A 16,521-nucleotide genomic window follows, 5' to 3' on the forward strand; every position below is an offset into this window, starting at 1 on the left:
GAAAAAATGCAGATGATAACCGGGTATTCATTGGACAAACATATTATACTAGAACTGACATGTCATTACATTTTCACGCAATTTGGGTGCATAGATCCTGAGAAATCAGTACCCAGAACCACCACCTCTGGCCATAATAACGGCCTTGATACGCCTGGGCATTGAGTCAAACAGAGCTTGGATGCCGTGTACAGGTACAGCTGCCCATGCAGCTTCAACACAATACCACAGTTCATCAAGAGTAGTGACTGGCGTATTGTGACGAGCCACTTCCTCGGCCACCATTGACCAGACGTTGTCAAATGGTGAGAGATCTGGAGAATGTGCTGGCCAGGGCAGCAGTCGAACATTTTCTGTATTGAGAAAGGCCCGTACAGGACCTGAAACATGCGGCCGTGCATTATCCTGCTGAAATGTAGGGTTTCGCAGGGATCGAATGAGGGATAGAGCCACGGGTCGTAATACATCTGAAATGTAATGTCCACTGTTCAAAGTGCCGTCAGTGCGAGCAAGAGGTGACCGAGACGTGTAACCAATGGCGACCCATACCATCACACCGGCTGGTACGCCAGTACGGCGATGACGAATACAGGCTTCGAACGTACGTTCAACGCGATGACGCCAAACACGGACGCGACCATCATGATGCTGTAAACACAACCTGGATTCATCCGAAAAAATGACGTTTTGCCATTCGTGCACCCTGGTTCGTCGTTGAGTACACGATTGCAGGCGCTCCTGTCTGTGATGCAGCGTCAAAGGTAACCGCAGCCATGGTCTCCGAGCTGATACTCCAGGCTGCTGCAAACGTCGTCGAACTGTTCGTGCAGATGGTTGTTGTCTTGGAAACGTCCCCATCTGTTGACTCAGGGATCGAGACGTGGCTGCACGATCCGTTACAGCCATACGGATAAGATGCCTGTCATCTCGACAGCTAGTGATACGAGGCCCTTGGGATCCAGCACGACTTTCCGTATTACCCTCCCGATAGCGCCATACGATAAACCGCAATCGCGATAGTCTACAATCTCACCTTTATCAAAGTCGGAAACGTGATGGTACGCATTTCTGCTCCTTACACGAGGCATTACAACAACGTTTCACCAGGCGACACCGGTCAGCTGCTGTTTGTGTATGAGAAATCGCTTGGAAACTTTCCTCATGTCAGCACGTTGTAGGTGTCGCCACCGGCGCCAACCTAGTGTGAAATGTCTGAAAAGCTAATCATTTGCATACCACAGCATCTTGCGAACCTAATGTGAATGCTCTGGAAAGCTAATCATTTGCATATCACAGCATCTTCTTCCTGTCGGTTAAATTTCGCTTCTGTAGCACGTCATCTTCGTGGTGTAGCAGTTTTAATGGCCAGCAGTGTAGGTCTGGTAATGAAATGCCTGGTAAAATGGTTCAAATGGCTCTGAGCACTAGGGGACTTAACATCTATGGTCATCAGTCCCCTAGAACTTAGAACTACTTAAACCTAACTAACCTAAGGACATCACACAACACCCAGTCATAACGAGGTAGAGAAAATCCCTGACCCCGCCGGAAATGCCTGGTAAGACTAATTTGGCAATGACAGGGCTGGTGAGAACTGGGCTGATGACTACAGGGCCAATGAAATGATGACAGGACCAGTGTATAATGATGACGACTGGGCTAATGACAGAAGGATTTCTGCTATAGAACCGAGTGCTAAATGGCGCTACAATATAGCAACCAACTTGACTGAAGGTGGGCTAGTGCTCCATACACAAAAGTCATGGACACCCAATCTGGACATTGTCCATGATCAAGCTCACTAGAACAGTGAGATGAAGACCGTTTGTCAGTAATCAGGAACGCTGTACTCGCACAGCCTGGCTGGAGGTGACTGTCACTACAAAACTGAACATTCAACCGCTCCAGTAATAAGTCAAATTTGACGTCCTGCAGACGAGAGTCTGGGGGAAACTGACGACACAAACTAGGGTCGTTTGTTCCTGCATCTCAATTGCCAGGCTCTCGAAGACAGACGCAAATTATTCTGTTGAAGCTTTTTACGAAATTTCGAGAACCACTATAAAGCGGAAATTCTAGAGATATTTTTCATTTCCCTGCACAGAACCAGAATAAAAGATAAGCCTAATTACAGCATACACAGAGGCATTTAAAGCAGTAATTTTTTTCTTCCTGCTCTCTGTATGCGACTGGAATGCAAGAAAAACTTCTGCGCACTTGGCAATCTATGCGGATGTGGGTGTATATCGGAAGGCACCAGGAACAATCGCAATTTTACTTCGTGTTACTGCATATATGGAATAACGAGCGCACCACTCGCTACAGGAGTGATCCACCATCTACTAACTGCAAAGCACGTGGAAATCAAGGCAACAAGACCCAAACTAGACTGATGCAAAACCGAATGCAGCTCAGGATCTGCGTTATGGCCACCACTGTAATATGCAAGGTGGGCAAAATAAAAATGAGCTGGAAAATATTTCACGCACCCTAACAGAGGCAGCTGAACTTACATAATCTTCCCTGAGCTGCAGAAGATATAAACTGCCTTGTCTATTTTGAGGTGCATGAAATATTGCCCAGGTCATTTGTATTTTATCTGCCGCATAGCAGAACTCTTATGTGAACGAATCGTATTAAAAAGGCGGGATGTAGGCTCACTTACCGACAAAGAAGTCGAAGTCTTCATGGGGCTCACGTTCGACGCCCGGATGTTCCAGTACGGCGTGGCTGATTGCGTGTAAGATCTCCAGTCCGTCCAGCTTCGTGTTGTTGTCGTAGTCGTGCAGTCTGACAACACACCGGCAACAAAAGTCCCCAGTCAGCCACACTTTCTACACTTCCAATACCACTTCTGGAAGCCTGTTTACAGAACTCTGCTTTTTGACATGCAGCTTTACAGCCACTGGTGCAGTGAGCTGGCCTCACATGCAAGCGATACAGTATACACACTCACTATGAATCTAAAGAAATGGAACAAACGGCATTCAATAAGTAATGCAACTCATTTTTTTCCTCGTCCTATTTCTGTCGAAAAACATGCGGAATTCATTGTGGACATAGTGGAATATTCCCGATTCTTCCTCTCTAGATTAATGAAACTGCGATAGATGGTGCCATTATAAGTAGTCTTCAAAGTAGCGGAGGTACGTTGGCGGAAAACCAGAGCACCACAGATATTCGTAAGCGCTTCTAGAATGTCTACATAGATCAGGTAGTGAAGAAAGGGGGCGATGAATCGTTGGGGGAGGCGCCTTTCATCCTCACAACGAGATTGTTCAAACCTATCTAATCTTCCGCATGATAGCTGGCAGCACAGAACTGTGACTCCTGGAATGTTGAAATGTGCGGACAGTCTCATTTGAAATCGTGGCGTCGCACCACGTCTCTTCCGGAGAGAAAGTTTAAGGCTGCATCCTCAGCTGGTAAAGTCGTGGCGACGGTCCTCTGGGAATCTGAAGGGGTTACTCCGTCTGACGTTCTTTCTAATGGTGCAACGATAAAACGTGAAGGTTATTGTGTTACCTTCAGGAAATTGAAGAAACTTCGGTGTGTTCGTCGACACAAAAATACAAATGAACGTCTCCTCCTCCATGACAACGCAAGGCCTCACAGAAGTCTGCACATCCGATGATGTTAATGGTGTTTGGTTTGAAGGGCTCTCAACTTCGCGGTCATCAGCGCCTTACAAAGTTCCAATTTTTACACAGTCCAATTTTTTACTCAATCCGATATAGCCACTGCCACGAATGATGATGATGATGATGATGATGATGATGATGATGAAATGATGAGGACAACACAAACACCCAGTCCCCGGGCAGAGAGAATCCCCAACCCAGCCAGTAATCGAACCTGGGATCCAGTGATCAAGAGGCAGCAACACTAGCCACTAGACCACGAACTACACACTGCACATCCGAAATGAGTTAACAAAACTTTCGTTGGCCTGCACTTCCTCATTCACCCTAAGGCCTCGATATCCCACCTTCAGACTTCCATCTGTTTGGCCCATTGAAGGGTGCACTCCACGGGAAGCAGTAAGTGGATGATGGGTTGGTTACTGAGGCAGCAAGACGTCGACTCCGGCATCGACCAGTAGAGAGGTACCATGTGGGCATATATATAGTAAGGCCGTCGAACTGAACGGAGATGGTGTTGAAAAATACAGTTCTGCAGTCAAACAGAGGGGAATAATATAGTGTACTGGAATCCTGAAAAAAAAAACCGCTTTCAGAAAAAATATATGTTGCATTACTAACTGAACACCTTCGCATTACATTTTATTCGAATTTTTCCGTAGTACATACACAGTCTTGTGTTTCTACCTCAACTATACTGTTAAAACCTCAGTTCATTAGCTCCAATACTTTCACAGATATACACCACTGGCCATTAAAATTGCTACAGCAAGAAGAAATGCAGATGATATGAGGGTATTCATTCGACAAACATATTATACTAGAACTGACATGTGATTGCATTTTCACGCAATTTGGGTGCATAGATCGTGAGATATCAGTACCCAGAACAACCACCTCTGGCCGTCATAACGGCGTTGATACGCCTGGGCATTGAGTCAAACAGAACTTGGATGGCGTGCAGCTTCAACACGATACCGCAGTTCATCAAGAGTAGTGACTGGCGTATTGTGACGAGCCAGTTGCTCGGCCACCATTGACCAGACGTTTTCAATTGGTGAGACATCTGGAGAATGTGCTGGCCAGGGCAGCAGTCGAACATTTTCTGTATCCAGAAATGCCCGTACAGGACCTGAAACATGCGGTCGTGCACTATCCTGCTGAAATGTAGGGTTTCACAGGTATCGTAACACATCTGAAATGTAACGTCCTCTGTTCAAAGTGCCGTCAATGCGAACGAGAGGTGACCGAGACGTGTAACCAATGGCACCCATACCATCACGCCGGGTGATACGCCAGTATGGCGATGACGAATACACGCTTCCAATGTGCGTTCACCGCGACGTCGCCAAACACGGATGCGACCATCATGATGCTGTAAACAGAACCTGGATTCATCCGAAAAAATGACGTTCTGCCATTCGTGAACCCAGGTTCGTCGTTGAGTACACCATCGCAGGCGCTCCTGTCTGTGATGCAGCGTCAAGGGTAACCGCAGCCATGGTCTCCGAGTTGATAGTCCATGCTGCTGCAAACGTCGTCGAGCTGTTCGTGCAGATGGTTGTTGTCTTGCAAACGTCCCCATCTGCTGACTCAGGGATCGAGACGTGGCTGCACGATCCGTTACGGCCATGCGAATAAAATGCCTGTCATCTCGACTGCCAGTGATAGGGATCCGGCACGTCGTTCCGTATTGCCCTCCTGAACCCACCGATTCCATATTCTGCTAACAGTCATTGGATCTCCACCAACGCCAGCAGCAATGTCGCGATACGATAAACCGCAATCGCGATAGGCTACAATCCGACCTTTATCAAAGTCGGAAACATGATGGTACGCATTTCTCCTCCTTACACGAGGCATTACAACAACGTTTCACCAGGCAACGCCGGTCAACTTCTGTTTGTGTATGAGAAATCAGTTGGAAACTTTCCCCATGTCAGCACGTTGTAGGTTTCGCAACCAGCACCAACCTTGTGTGAATGCTCTGAAAAGCTAATCATTTGCATATCACAGCATCTTCTTCCTGTCGGTTAAATTTCGCGTCTGTAGCACGTCATCTTCGTGGTGTAGCAATTTTAATGGGCAGTAGTGTAAAATTTTAAAATGTCAAATATGTGTGAATTTCTAAGGGAGCAAACTGCTTAGGTTATAGGTTATTAGACTTACACAGTACTTAAACTAACTTATGCTAAGAAAAACAGACACACCCATGCCCGAGGGAGGACTCGAACCTCCGATGGGCGTGGCCGATATAAAATTTTACCTACAACCACTTTGATACTACTACAAAACAGATATACAGATTATAATGTTTTCATTTATAATCTCAGTTAAATTTATAACCAAAAGCGTTCAGTTCACAGAAATTGTTATCAGAGAATACAAAAGTACTCTTTCCAGAATTATTATTGAATTATGTTTTGTTGTATGAATGATGCAGGAAAACACAGAATGTATGGAGGACATACATAAAGTTTGGATGTTTCATTTGATTTAAACCTGTGTAAATGTACGCATGAGAAAAGTCTTGTGCTATCATGAATCGTGTGACATTATGTCCTGTATGCATAATTATATATAAATGCAATCGGAACAGATGTTCTGCGTTAGATCAATAAGTATTTCATTTCTGGGATAATTCGTACTTTGTTTTATTTAACAGAAATTTGGTTTCGTAAATTTAGGAGTTTCTTTCATAATTTGCTCTCTGTAATCTTATTGCATGAACCAAACTGCGGGTTTTGGAGTGCTGGAGATTTTTTGTTTGGCTGTCTGTACTGTCTGCCAATAGGAATTAAGCATTTCCCATGCTTAAGATAGGAGTTTGTGTGCTGTAGTTTTGTGTCAGAAGGATTCTGGAACCGTCTTACAGTGTAGATCGTGTAGAACCATGTCACAAAAATTTCAGTTAAGATAAAGAAAATCATTTATTCTTTCAGTCGTGTTACCGTAATTATGAAGAGACTTCAGCTGTAGACAGTTTAGTGAAAGTATGAAAATTTTAAGTAATGTACCTTGGAAGTTACTTGTGTGTGAACTTTCTTGTCGTGTAAAAACTCTCCAGGGCACGTTTTGCAAACATTCTCAAAATGTTGGCGAGCACTTCTTTTTAAGAAGATTACTGAAAGACTTGATGTAGTAACTCACGAATAGCTGCGGATCAGTTTAGGACACAGAATTTATTCGGGTCGGACTTGTAAAAATTCTGAGTGTTTTACATGTCAACATTAACCAGCCTGCAAAAATTATAGTTTTGGCAGCATATATGGACTTGATAGTTATTTACAACTTGTTTTAGAGGGAACAAAGCTTAATTAATTGAACATTCATAATCCTCACGCAATTTTTTAGAATCCCATACGCCCAATATTTTTTACAAACTTACAGATGCTGCTTCCTAGCTTGAGTTACGCGGGCTTAGTTTGGTAGGTATTTAGTCAGTGCTTCGTCAACGCTGCTTTTCATCGACCAAACGAATTCCTGTCAACTCAAAGTGAAGGTGATGGACATCAAGAGGTGTGTCGAGGTAGGTGGAGTGATAATTCTGCACCAAAAATCGAAACATGTATTTGTATACCAAACTGTGATCTGAAGTAGGCGTAGCAAGGTAATGGAGATTACAAACCGCTACTCTGCAGGAGCCTGGTTCTGCATATGGAATCAAATGACCGTACATTTGGTACTCGGAAACTAAAGTTCTCAGTGCGACGAGCAACAGAACGACGTTGTTCATCACTTTTGGTGTGGCTGGCACCCCTGGACATTTCAACCCCTCTCTAGGGACAGTGTAGGGCTACATCCCAATTGAACATGATGAGGGTGCAGGACAACTGCAATTTTTTCTCTCATTTACAGAATGGAGCCACTGGGGACCATTCAAAACCACTTGACGAAATATGAAATGGTCAAAAGCTGCAAAGGTGGTGTTGGGTTTTTCAGCCCTCCTGTTTAATGGTCTCCTGTGGCGTCATTTCTCAGTGTTATTACATTGTCACATGCTTGAATACAACAGTACAGGGTTCCTCTAAGATCCGCTAGTTCAGCGATGCCCACAGTGGCATCCATAAACATCTGTTGAAAACTGGAAAAATATGCCTTTACAGAGAAAACCTGCAAAGTAGCCTTAGGCGCCTGCAGGCAGGCAACCATTTGGCTCTCTCCTAATGCCAGTTGCTTGCTTGCTCTTCTTCTCGATCTGTCCCCTTTGTCTCAGCTTGGAAAGTTCTAGGCTCTACAGGATTATAGCTTGACTATTTACTTCTTAGTGATGTACACTGTCGAGTCACATTAATGTGGCCACCTGTCAAGAGCCTGAGAGCCGCACTTTGCAGTTTGGACCACTACAAGACGTACAGGAATAGAGTCAATGAGGTTCTGAAAGATACTGACAGGGATGTGGAGCTATGATGACTACAGTGCAATAGCCAGTTGGGCTAGGTTTCTTGTTGAGGATCCAAGACATGAACAGCCCAGCTGAGGAGATCATACAGACTCTCGTTTGGGTTTGTATTCAGGGAGTTTGGTGGCCAGAGTAGTATGATAAACTCATCCTGGTGCTCTACAAACTACACACATACACTGCAAGCTGTGTAACATGTTGCACTGTCTGCTGGTAGATGCCAACAGTCCAAGGGAAAACAAACGCAATGTAGGGGTGGACATGGTCTCTACAGATAGATGCGGGGTTTTGTTGATCCATTTTGTCTTCAAGGATGACGAGATCGCCCAGGAATGCCATGAAAGCATTCGCTGGAGCATAATGTTCCCTCCTCTGACTTGGACCTTTCCAAAGACTGTAGAATTTTAATTACTTTCAGATGTTCCACGTCGAACACACCAACAGCCATCTGTCCAATGGAGCATAAAACGTGATTCATCTGAAGATCATCTGTCGACACTAAGTGGATATCCAGTTGCAGAGTTGGTGAGCCAACTGCAGTCTTCATTGCTGATGAACGGTAGTCAGTATGGTGCATGTAGAAATCCCCTGCTCTGGGGGCATGTACACTGTAGTCTTTGGCGAACAGCCATTGAGGATGATGTTGATGTTGTTTGGTTTGTGGGGCACTCAACTGCGCACTTATCGGCCCCATACAAATTCCCAACCTTTGCTGAATCCAATCTCGCCACTTTCACGAATGATGATGAAATGATGAGGACAACACAAACACCAAGTCATCTCCAGGCAGGTGAAAATCCCTGCGAATCTAACCCTGGACCCTGTGCCTGGGAAGCGAGAACGCGACCACGAGACCACGAGCTGCGGTCACAGACATTGAGGAGGCATTGTTGGTAACCCCTTGGTTCAAAAATGGTTCAAACGGTTCTGAGCACTATGGGACTTAACTGCTGCGGTCATCAGTCCCCTAGAACTTAGAACTACTTAAACCTAACTAACCTAAGGACATCACACACATCCACGCCCGAGGCAGGATTCGAACCTGCGAACGTAGCGGTCGCGCGGTTCCAGACTGCAGCGCCTAGAACCGCTCGGCCACTCCGGCCGGCCCCCTTGGTTCATCTGGATGATCAGTTACTCAGAAGTTGTACGTCTGTTCGCCTCTAAACGTCTCTGCAGCTGTTGTTCACCTCTGTCACCTATGATCTGTGGTGCACCACAATTTCCTCAGCACCAGTTTTGGGCAGCGCCATTTTGCCAGACACTGTATACTTTAACCATGGTGACACGTTAAATGCGTACAGACATAGCTCTTCTGAAAATGCATCCACACTTACTCCGTAAATCAATGGTCTTGCCGTTTTGGATATGCAAGACAGCAGGCTCTCTGGTCTCTTCATAGAATTATTAAGGGCCATCAGATCTTGAATTTCGAAAATCTGAATTCGCATACATGCAAATAAATGTCATTTTGCTGTCATACTACACTTTCATGCAAAGTAGGTAATTGGATGCTATGTACCAGCACATCATAGCAGCATGCATATTGTACACTACTGGCCATTAAAATTGCTACACCACGAAGATGACGTGCTACAGACGCGAAATTTAACAGCAGGAAGAAGATGCTGTGATATGCAAATGGGTAGCTTTTCAGACCATTCACACAAGGTTGGCGCCGGTGGCGACACCTACAATGTGCCGACAAGCGGAACGTTTCCAACCGATTTCTCATACACAAACAGCAGTTGACCGGCGTTGCCAGGTGAAACGTTGTTGTGATGCCTCCTGTAAGTAGGAGAAATGCGTACCATCACGTTTCCGACTTTAATAAAGGTCAGACTGTAGCCTATCGCGATTGCCGTTTGCGGTATCACGACATTGCTGCTCGCGTTGGTCGAGATCCAAAGACTGTTAGCAGAGTATGGACTAGGGGGGGTTCAGGAGGATAATACGGAACGCTGTGCTGGATCCCAACGGCCTCGTACCACTAGCAGTCGAGATGACAGGCATCTTATCCGCATGGCTGTAACGGATCGTGCAGCCACGTCTCGATCCCTGAGTAAACAGATGGGGTCGTTTGCAAGACAACAACTATCTGCACGTACAGTTCAACAACGTTTGCAGCAGCACGGACTATCAGCTGGGAGACCGTGGCTGCGGTTACCTTTGACGCTGCATCACAGACATGAGCACCTGCGATGGTGTTCTCAACGACGAACCTGCGAGCACAAATGGCAAAACGTCATTTTTTCTGATGAATCGAGGTTCTGTTTACAGCATCATGATGGTCGCATCCGTATTTGGAAACATCGCGGTGAACGCACATTGCAAGCGCGTATTCGTCATTGCCATGCTGGCGTATCACCCGGCGTTATGGTACTGGGTGCCATTGGTTACACTTCTCGGTCACCTCTCGTTCGCATTGACGGCACTTTGAACAGAGGACGTTACATTTCAGATGTGTTACGATACCTGTGAAACCCTACATTTCAGCAGGATAGTGCACGACCGCATGTTTCAGGTCCTGTACGGGCATTTCTGGATACAGAAAATGTTCGACTGCTGCCCTGGCCAGCACATTCTCCAGATGTCTCACCAATTGAAAACGTCTGGTCAATGGTGGCCGAGCAACTGGCTCGTCACAATACGCCAGTCACTACTCTTGATGAACTGTGGGGTCGTGTTGAAGCTGCATGGGCAGCTGGACCTGTGCACGCCATCTGTTTGACTCAATGCCCAGGCGTATCAGGGCCGTTATTACGGCCAGAGGTGGTTGTTATTGGTACTGATTTCTCAGGATCTGTGCACCCAAATTACGTGAAAATGTAGTCACATGTCAGTTCTAGTATAATACATTTGTCCAATGAAAATCCGTTTATCATCTGCATTTCTTCTTGGTGTAGCAATTTTATGGCCAGTAGAGTAATTCTGTTCCTTTCGTGTAGGAATTGTTCGTGAACTTCTGGGCTTTGGGGAGGCCAACCGGTGACAATAGCATGAATTACTGCGACATCTGGTCACTGAGAATTGCAGGGTCCTGATCCCTAGGTGGCATCTAACTCTTCTGACGCCAGGTCTAAGGAGCCAGAGCGACGGACACTCGCTATTTTTACAATGGTTGGTGACTGTTTTCCCGTGAAAGCGTCATGTTTGGGATAGGAAAGTTCCTGTACAGCATCACGGCAGTGCTATTGATTGCGATGTTTCACAGAAATGGTTGCTGAGCTCCACGGAATAGTCGACAGAACGGTGCCATACTCGTGTCCAGTTATCATATTCCATTGGAGCAAATCGCCTTGGAGATTCGCGTGCAAAGTGCTGGCAGAGTCTATGGTAGGCTGGTCTACCTTTGCATCAGCACATATTTGCGGACACCGTAGGGAATTGGCGTGAAGGAATGGTACTGGGACCAAGGTCGACGGAGTACGATAATGGCAGTCTTGATGAGTTTATTGTAAGCACAGAATTGGCGAAATCTTTGTTTATTGGCGATGGTTGGCCGAGTTATTGCACAAGCGGCGCAGTCGCTCTGGAGAAGAGGTAGAAGAGAATTGGGTAATTGGTTCCTAGCCGCCACAAGAGTCAGACGCGAACTCCGTCGCCCTTGCTACAGAGTATTTTAATTCACAGTTGTTTTCGCGCTCACGCTTCGATCGGTCTCCAAGGCGGAGCGCATCGCCATGCAGTGGAGCTGGCCACTTGGAGCAATCGTCATCAGAACGCTGCCTGGCGCCATACTGACGCAAATGTACACAACACCGGCCTGTAAGGTTAGGTGGTATCATGGTGCTACATCGGACATCGGATTACCCACTTGTTTATCAACAAAATACATTTAACTTGTTCTCTTTGCCCTCCCCCCCCCCCCCCCCCCCCCCCCGCCGTCTCGTAGTAGAGAACCATACTACATTCCATGTAGCGTTGTTTCTAATAGGTTCCTGCCAACAGCTCTATCAAATTAGGGTTATTTACGTTTTCGTTTATGTTAATACACATGACTTCCTTGCAAAAAAATTTGTGTTCCAATGAAGAAAAATAAATGTAATTTTAAATTTTTAGGGTGGCATTAATCTTTAAATAGTCACACTCACCAGAATCCTTTCCCATTATCATTTCTGGAGGGGAACTTCGTTGAGCAACCCCATGTAGGATTTGTATCAGGGCCATTATAAGGGTGCATTACACACCTTGTGAAGGTTCAATACAAACCCATTTGGGTGTGATTTGAATAACATCGTGGTTCTGGCCCCTAACTTGCATAGCAGTTAGGAATCCCACGATAGCAAACATGCAGCTAGTTTCCGCATTACAACAATGACTGCATTGCTCCTATTTGTTTATTTTTTATTTACACCTCAAGTTCCGTAGGACCAAATTGAGGAGCAAATCTTCAAGGCCATGGAACGTGTCTGTACAAGAAATTGCAACATAAAAGTAATAACAGATAAAAATAAAATGTTTATGAACCCGAAAAAAGTCAACAATACAACAAGAATCAGCTTAATTTTTCAAGGAACTCCTCGACAGAATAGAAGGAGTGATCGATGACGAAACTCTTCAGTTTCGGTTTGAAAGGGCGTGGATACTGCTAAGAATTTTGAATTCTAGTGGTAGCTTATTGAAAATGGATGCAGCAGTATGCCGCACACCTTTCTACACAAGAGTCAAGGAAGTGCGATCCAAATGCAGGTTTGATTTCTGCCGAGTGTTAACTGAGTGAAAGCTGCTTATTCTCGGGGATAAGCTAATATTTTTAAAAAGAAATGACAGTAAGGAATAAGGACGTCTTGTCAAAATACACAGACTCACGAACAGGGGTCGACAAGAGGTTCGTCAATTTACACCACTTACTGCCCGAATTGACCGTTAAGAGCCAAAAATATTCTTTTGTAATGGGAAGAGTTACCCAAAATATAATACCGTATGACATAAACGAATGAAAATAAGCAAAGTGGATGATGTTCTTCCCAAAAGTCTGATGGTATATCGCCAGTCTCATACGTTCTACACATCAACCTGAATAATCGTTTTGTTGTCACTTCCCTAACGATCTTAGAAATCCTAGTGGAATGTTACCGATCCCTTCTGCCTAATTGGTTATAAGTCTCCCAAAGCTCTTCTAAATTGTGATTCTAACGCTGGATCCCCTATCCCTTCCATATCAACGCTGGTTTCTTCTTCTGTCACGTCATCAGGTAAGTCCTCCCCACCGTAAAATGTACTCTTTTCACCTATCTGCGGTCTCCTCTGCATTTAAAAGTGGAATTTCATTTGCGTTCTTAATGTTGCAGCCTTTGCTGTTCGTTTCGCCGAAAGCTGTTTTGACTTTCCTATACGCTGAGTCAGTCCTTTCGGCAATCACTTCTTTTTCGATTTCTTCACATCATTACTAAATTGTGACCTGAGTCTATATCTTCCCCTGGATACGCCTTACAATCCAGTATCTGATTGCGGAATCTGTGCCTGACCATGATGTAATTTAACTGAAATCTTCCTGTATTTCCCGTTTTTTTTCCAAGTATACCTTCTCCTCTTATGATTCTTGAATAGAGTATTCGACATTACAATCCGAAATGTATTCCAGAACTCAATTAGTCTTTCTCGTTTGTCACTGCTACTTTTCTCCATTTACATACTAATTACGTATTCAATATCCCCATATAATTTCTCTAACTCTTCATCTTCGCTTTCGACCTCGGCGTGTATACCTGAACTATAGTAGTCGGTGTTGGTTTGCTGTCGATTCTGATGAGAACAACCCTATCACTGAACTGTTCACTGCATCTTACTCTCTGCCCTATCTTCCTCTTCATAACGAACCCTACTCTCATTATACCATTTTCTGCTCCTCTTGATATTACCCTGTACTCGTCTGACTAGCAATCCTCGTCTTTCACCATGCTGTTGACAAACTGCTGGGAACAGTATCTAGCGGAAAAATCTAGGAGTAGCTATCCACCAGCGTCATTAAGTGGAATGACCACATAAAACAAATAGTAGGGAAAGCAGATGCCAGGCTGGGGTTTCATAAGAAAAATCTTAAGGAACTGAAACACACCCACTAACGAAATGGCTTACAAGGAGCTTTTTGATCGATTCTTGAGAATTGTTCATCAGTATGGGACCCTTACTAAGTAAGAATGATAGCAGAGATAGAGAAGATCCAGAGAAGAGCAGCGCGTTTCGTCCTGGCATCGTTTAGCTCAGAGAGTCTCAACACTCCAGTGGGAGACGATGCAAGAGAAGCGTTGTGTATGACGGTAGGGTTTACTATTGAAATTTCGAGAGAGTACTTCCCGGGAAAAGTTGGACAACATATCACTTCGTGCTGCGAACATTTCTGGAAATGAACATCAAGAGAAAATTCGACAAATTACAGCTATTACAGAGGCTTACCGATAATCGTTTTTCCCACGCGCCATTCGCGAGTAAAACAGGGAAGGCGGAATCAGTTAGTGTTACCAGAAGTATCCGCCGCCACCCACTGTCAGGTGACTTGAGGAGTATTGATGTAGATGTGGATAAAAAGCGAAGTTTTACTGAAATGGTGCGTAAATATACATTATAAGCTAAAGACATCTCAGTTTTTTGGAGTTATTCTTGTAAATTTGTATACAATTGATGTATCATGCAAGAAAGCCAAGAGATAGTTGAAATAACAGGACGAGGTAGGAACTCACTTGAAGTAGTGGAACTCTAGTTCCTCAGGCGTCATATTCATCAGGTCGACGTACGTCGGCCCTTGCGCCAGCAGGTCTTCTTGTATGTGTCTGAAAAGCCGAAATGCCAAGATAAAGACATCAGTTTTGGCATTCATCCATACAGTAACATCCAGAGATTCAGTGCACCTCTTATTCGTTGGTGGAGTAATGATATAACTGAGTGTACCATTAATTTATTATTCTGGCAACGTTGTTCACGCCTACATCTACATATATAGTAATATAAATTACTATAATATACATTACTATAAGCATTGAGAGAAATATTAACGTCTAGAATACATATTTACCTTATTATAACATATTGTTGTTCGTAAATCTGTTTGGTTTTTGCAGCACAGCTATAAATATGGCTCCTAGTATGTCATCTGAAATTAATAATCTTTTGTCAATGTTTTGTTACGTAATTTCTCAAATCTTAGGCCAAACATGATATTATCAACTTTTTCCTTTTCACCATAGCATTACTGTCACTCTATTACTTTGTTTTGTGAAAAAATATTATCTATTTTACTGTTTGACTAGCATTTTTTTTTTGGTTACAATACCATTTCTTGAAAAAATTTGTTGAATGTATGCTGTCTGTAACGAAGCGCTGTGAAAGATAGGACTATAAGCTAAAAAAAGCTAGACAAAGAGTAAAATACCGAATATTTGTTAACAAAACAACACAATACAATGACTTCAGTGCTATGAAAAGAGGGAAAAAATGATAATATCATATTAGGCATAAGATATGAGAAATTACGTAACAAAACACTGATATACGGTTATTAACCACAGATCACATACTGGCTGGCAGTAATTGTATCTGTGCTGCCAATACCAAACAGGCATGTGAACACCAATATGTAAAAGTAATGTAAATACTGTAATAATCTCAATAGAAGATCATCATGCATAAATTCTTTGTATATTATTCAACAGATAATAAATAAAATCCACTGAAAATGAAGAAACTTCTCTGAAACATATGTGATTAATACTACAAGAAAAATTCTGTTTGCTCAAGGGAAAACCAAATTTCCTTATTACGTATTAGAAGCAAACGAGGAGAAGAAAAGAGCTCCGACCACAAAATGACTGAGCTACATAGATGAAGAGATACCTGCCAAAGTTGGTTCACACTAAGTGTTTTTCGGCTCTATGAAACCACCGACGTATCATGTTTCTTTGGTTGTTTCGCTTTGTATAGTTGACTGCTATCGTCATTTTGTGTCTCTTATTTTAGTTTGTCACTGCGAAATACACTCAATTTGTAGCGCTTATCCCGTTAGCTTTAGTTTTCATTATTAAGAATTTGTGCGATTCGGTATTTGAGGTTTATATTTCGGCACCATAGAAACGGATCATGTCACTGTCCGCGGTTTTGAAATCATACCTGTGCTGAATTTTGGGGCTATGACTTCATTTGTCAAAGTCAACAGATGATATCGAAGAGTCACGCTATCACTCCAGTAAACAGCTTTGACAATGACACTGGAGACGGACATTCTACAATGTCCGTCCACTAGTCCTGATTGCAGAATCTCTTGGAGGGAGGTACGCGGCTAAGTACGAGCGCGACCAGAGCCAGGGCAAAGTCCAGGCTCCAGGACTGGCCTCCGCAGACGTCCCCCCTGGACCGCTGTCTGTACTGCATTCTCCTGCGGGCTACCCCACCTCTTCCCCTATACTGTGCGGCAGGTTTCACCCCCCCCCCCCTCCCCACACGTTGGCACATCTGGACAGGGACCTGCGGGACTTCGTGTAT

General features: G+C 44.1%; 1 protein-coding gene across 1 annotated transcript in view; it reads right to left on the reverse strand.

Moving 5' to 3' along the window:
* LOC126424917 (multiple coagulation factor deficiency protein 2 homolog) overlaps positions 1 to 16,521 on the reverse strand; it is a 266,295-nt gene that overhangs the window by 53,418 nt on the left and 196,356 nt on the right. The window contains exons 3-4 of the mRNA XM_050087759.1: positions 14,727 to 14,816; positions 2,666 to 2,790 (exon numbers count right to left, since the gene is read on the reverse strand). Coding sequence (XP_049943716.1) covers positions 2,666 to 2,790; positions 14,727 to 14,816 — 215 coding nt within the window. The remainder of the gene's footprint in view (positions 1 to 2,665; positions 2,791 to 14,726; positions 14,817 to 16,521) is intronic.

Source organism: Schistocerca serialis, chromosome 10 (genome assembly GCF_023864345.2).
Source record: "Schistocerca serialis cubense isolate TAMUIC-IGC-003099 chromosome 10, iqSchSeri2.2, whole genome shotgun sequence".
In the NCBI taxonomy this organism is placed as follows: domain Eukaryota; kingdom Metazoa; phylum Arthropoda; class Insecta; order Orthoptera; family Acrididae; genus Schistocerca; species Schistocerca serialis.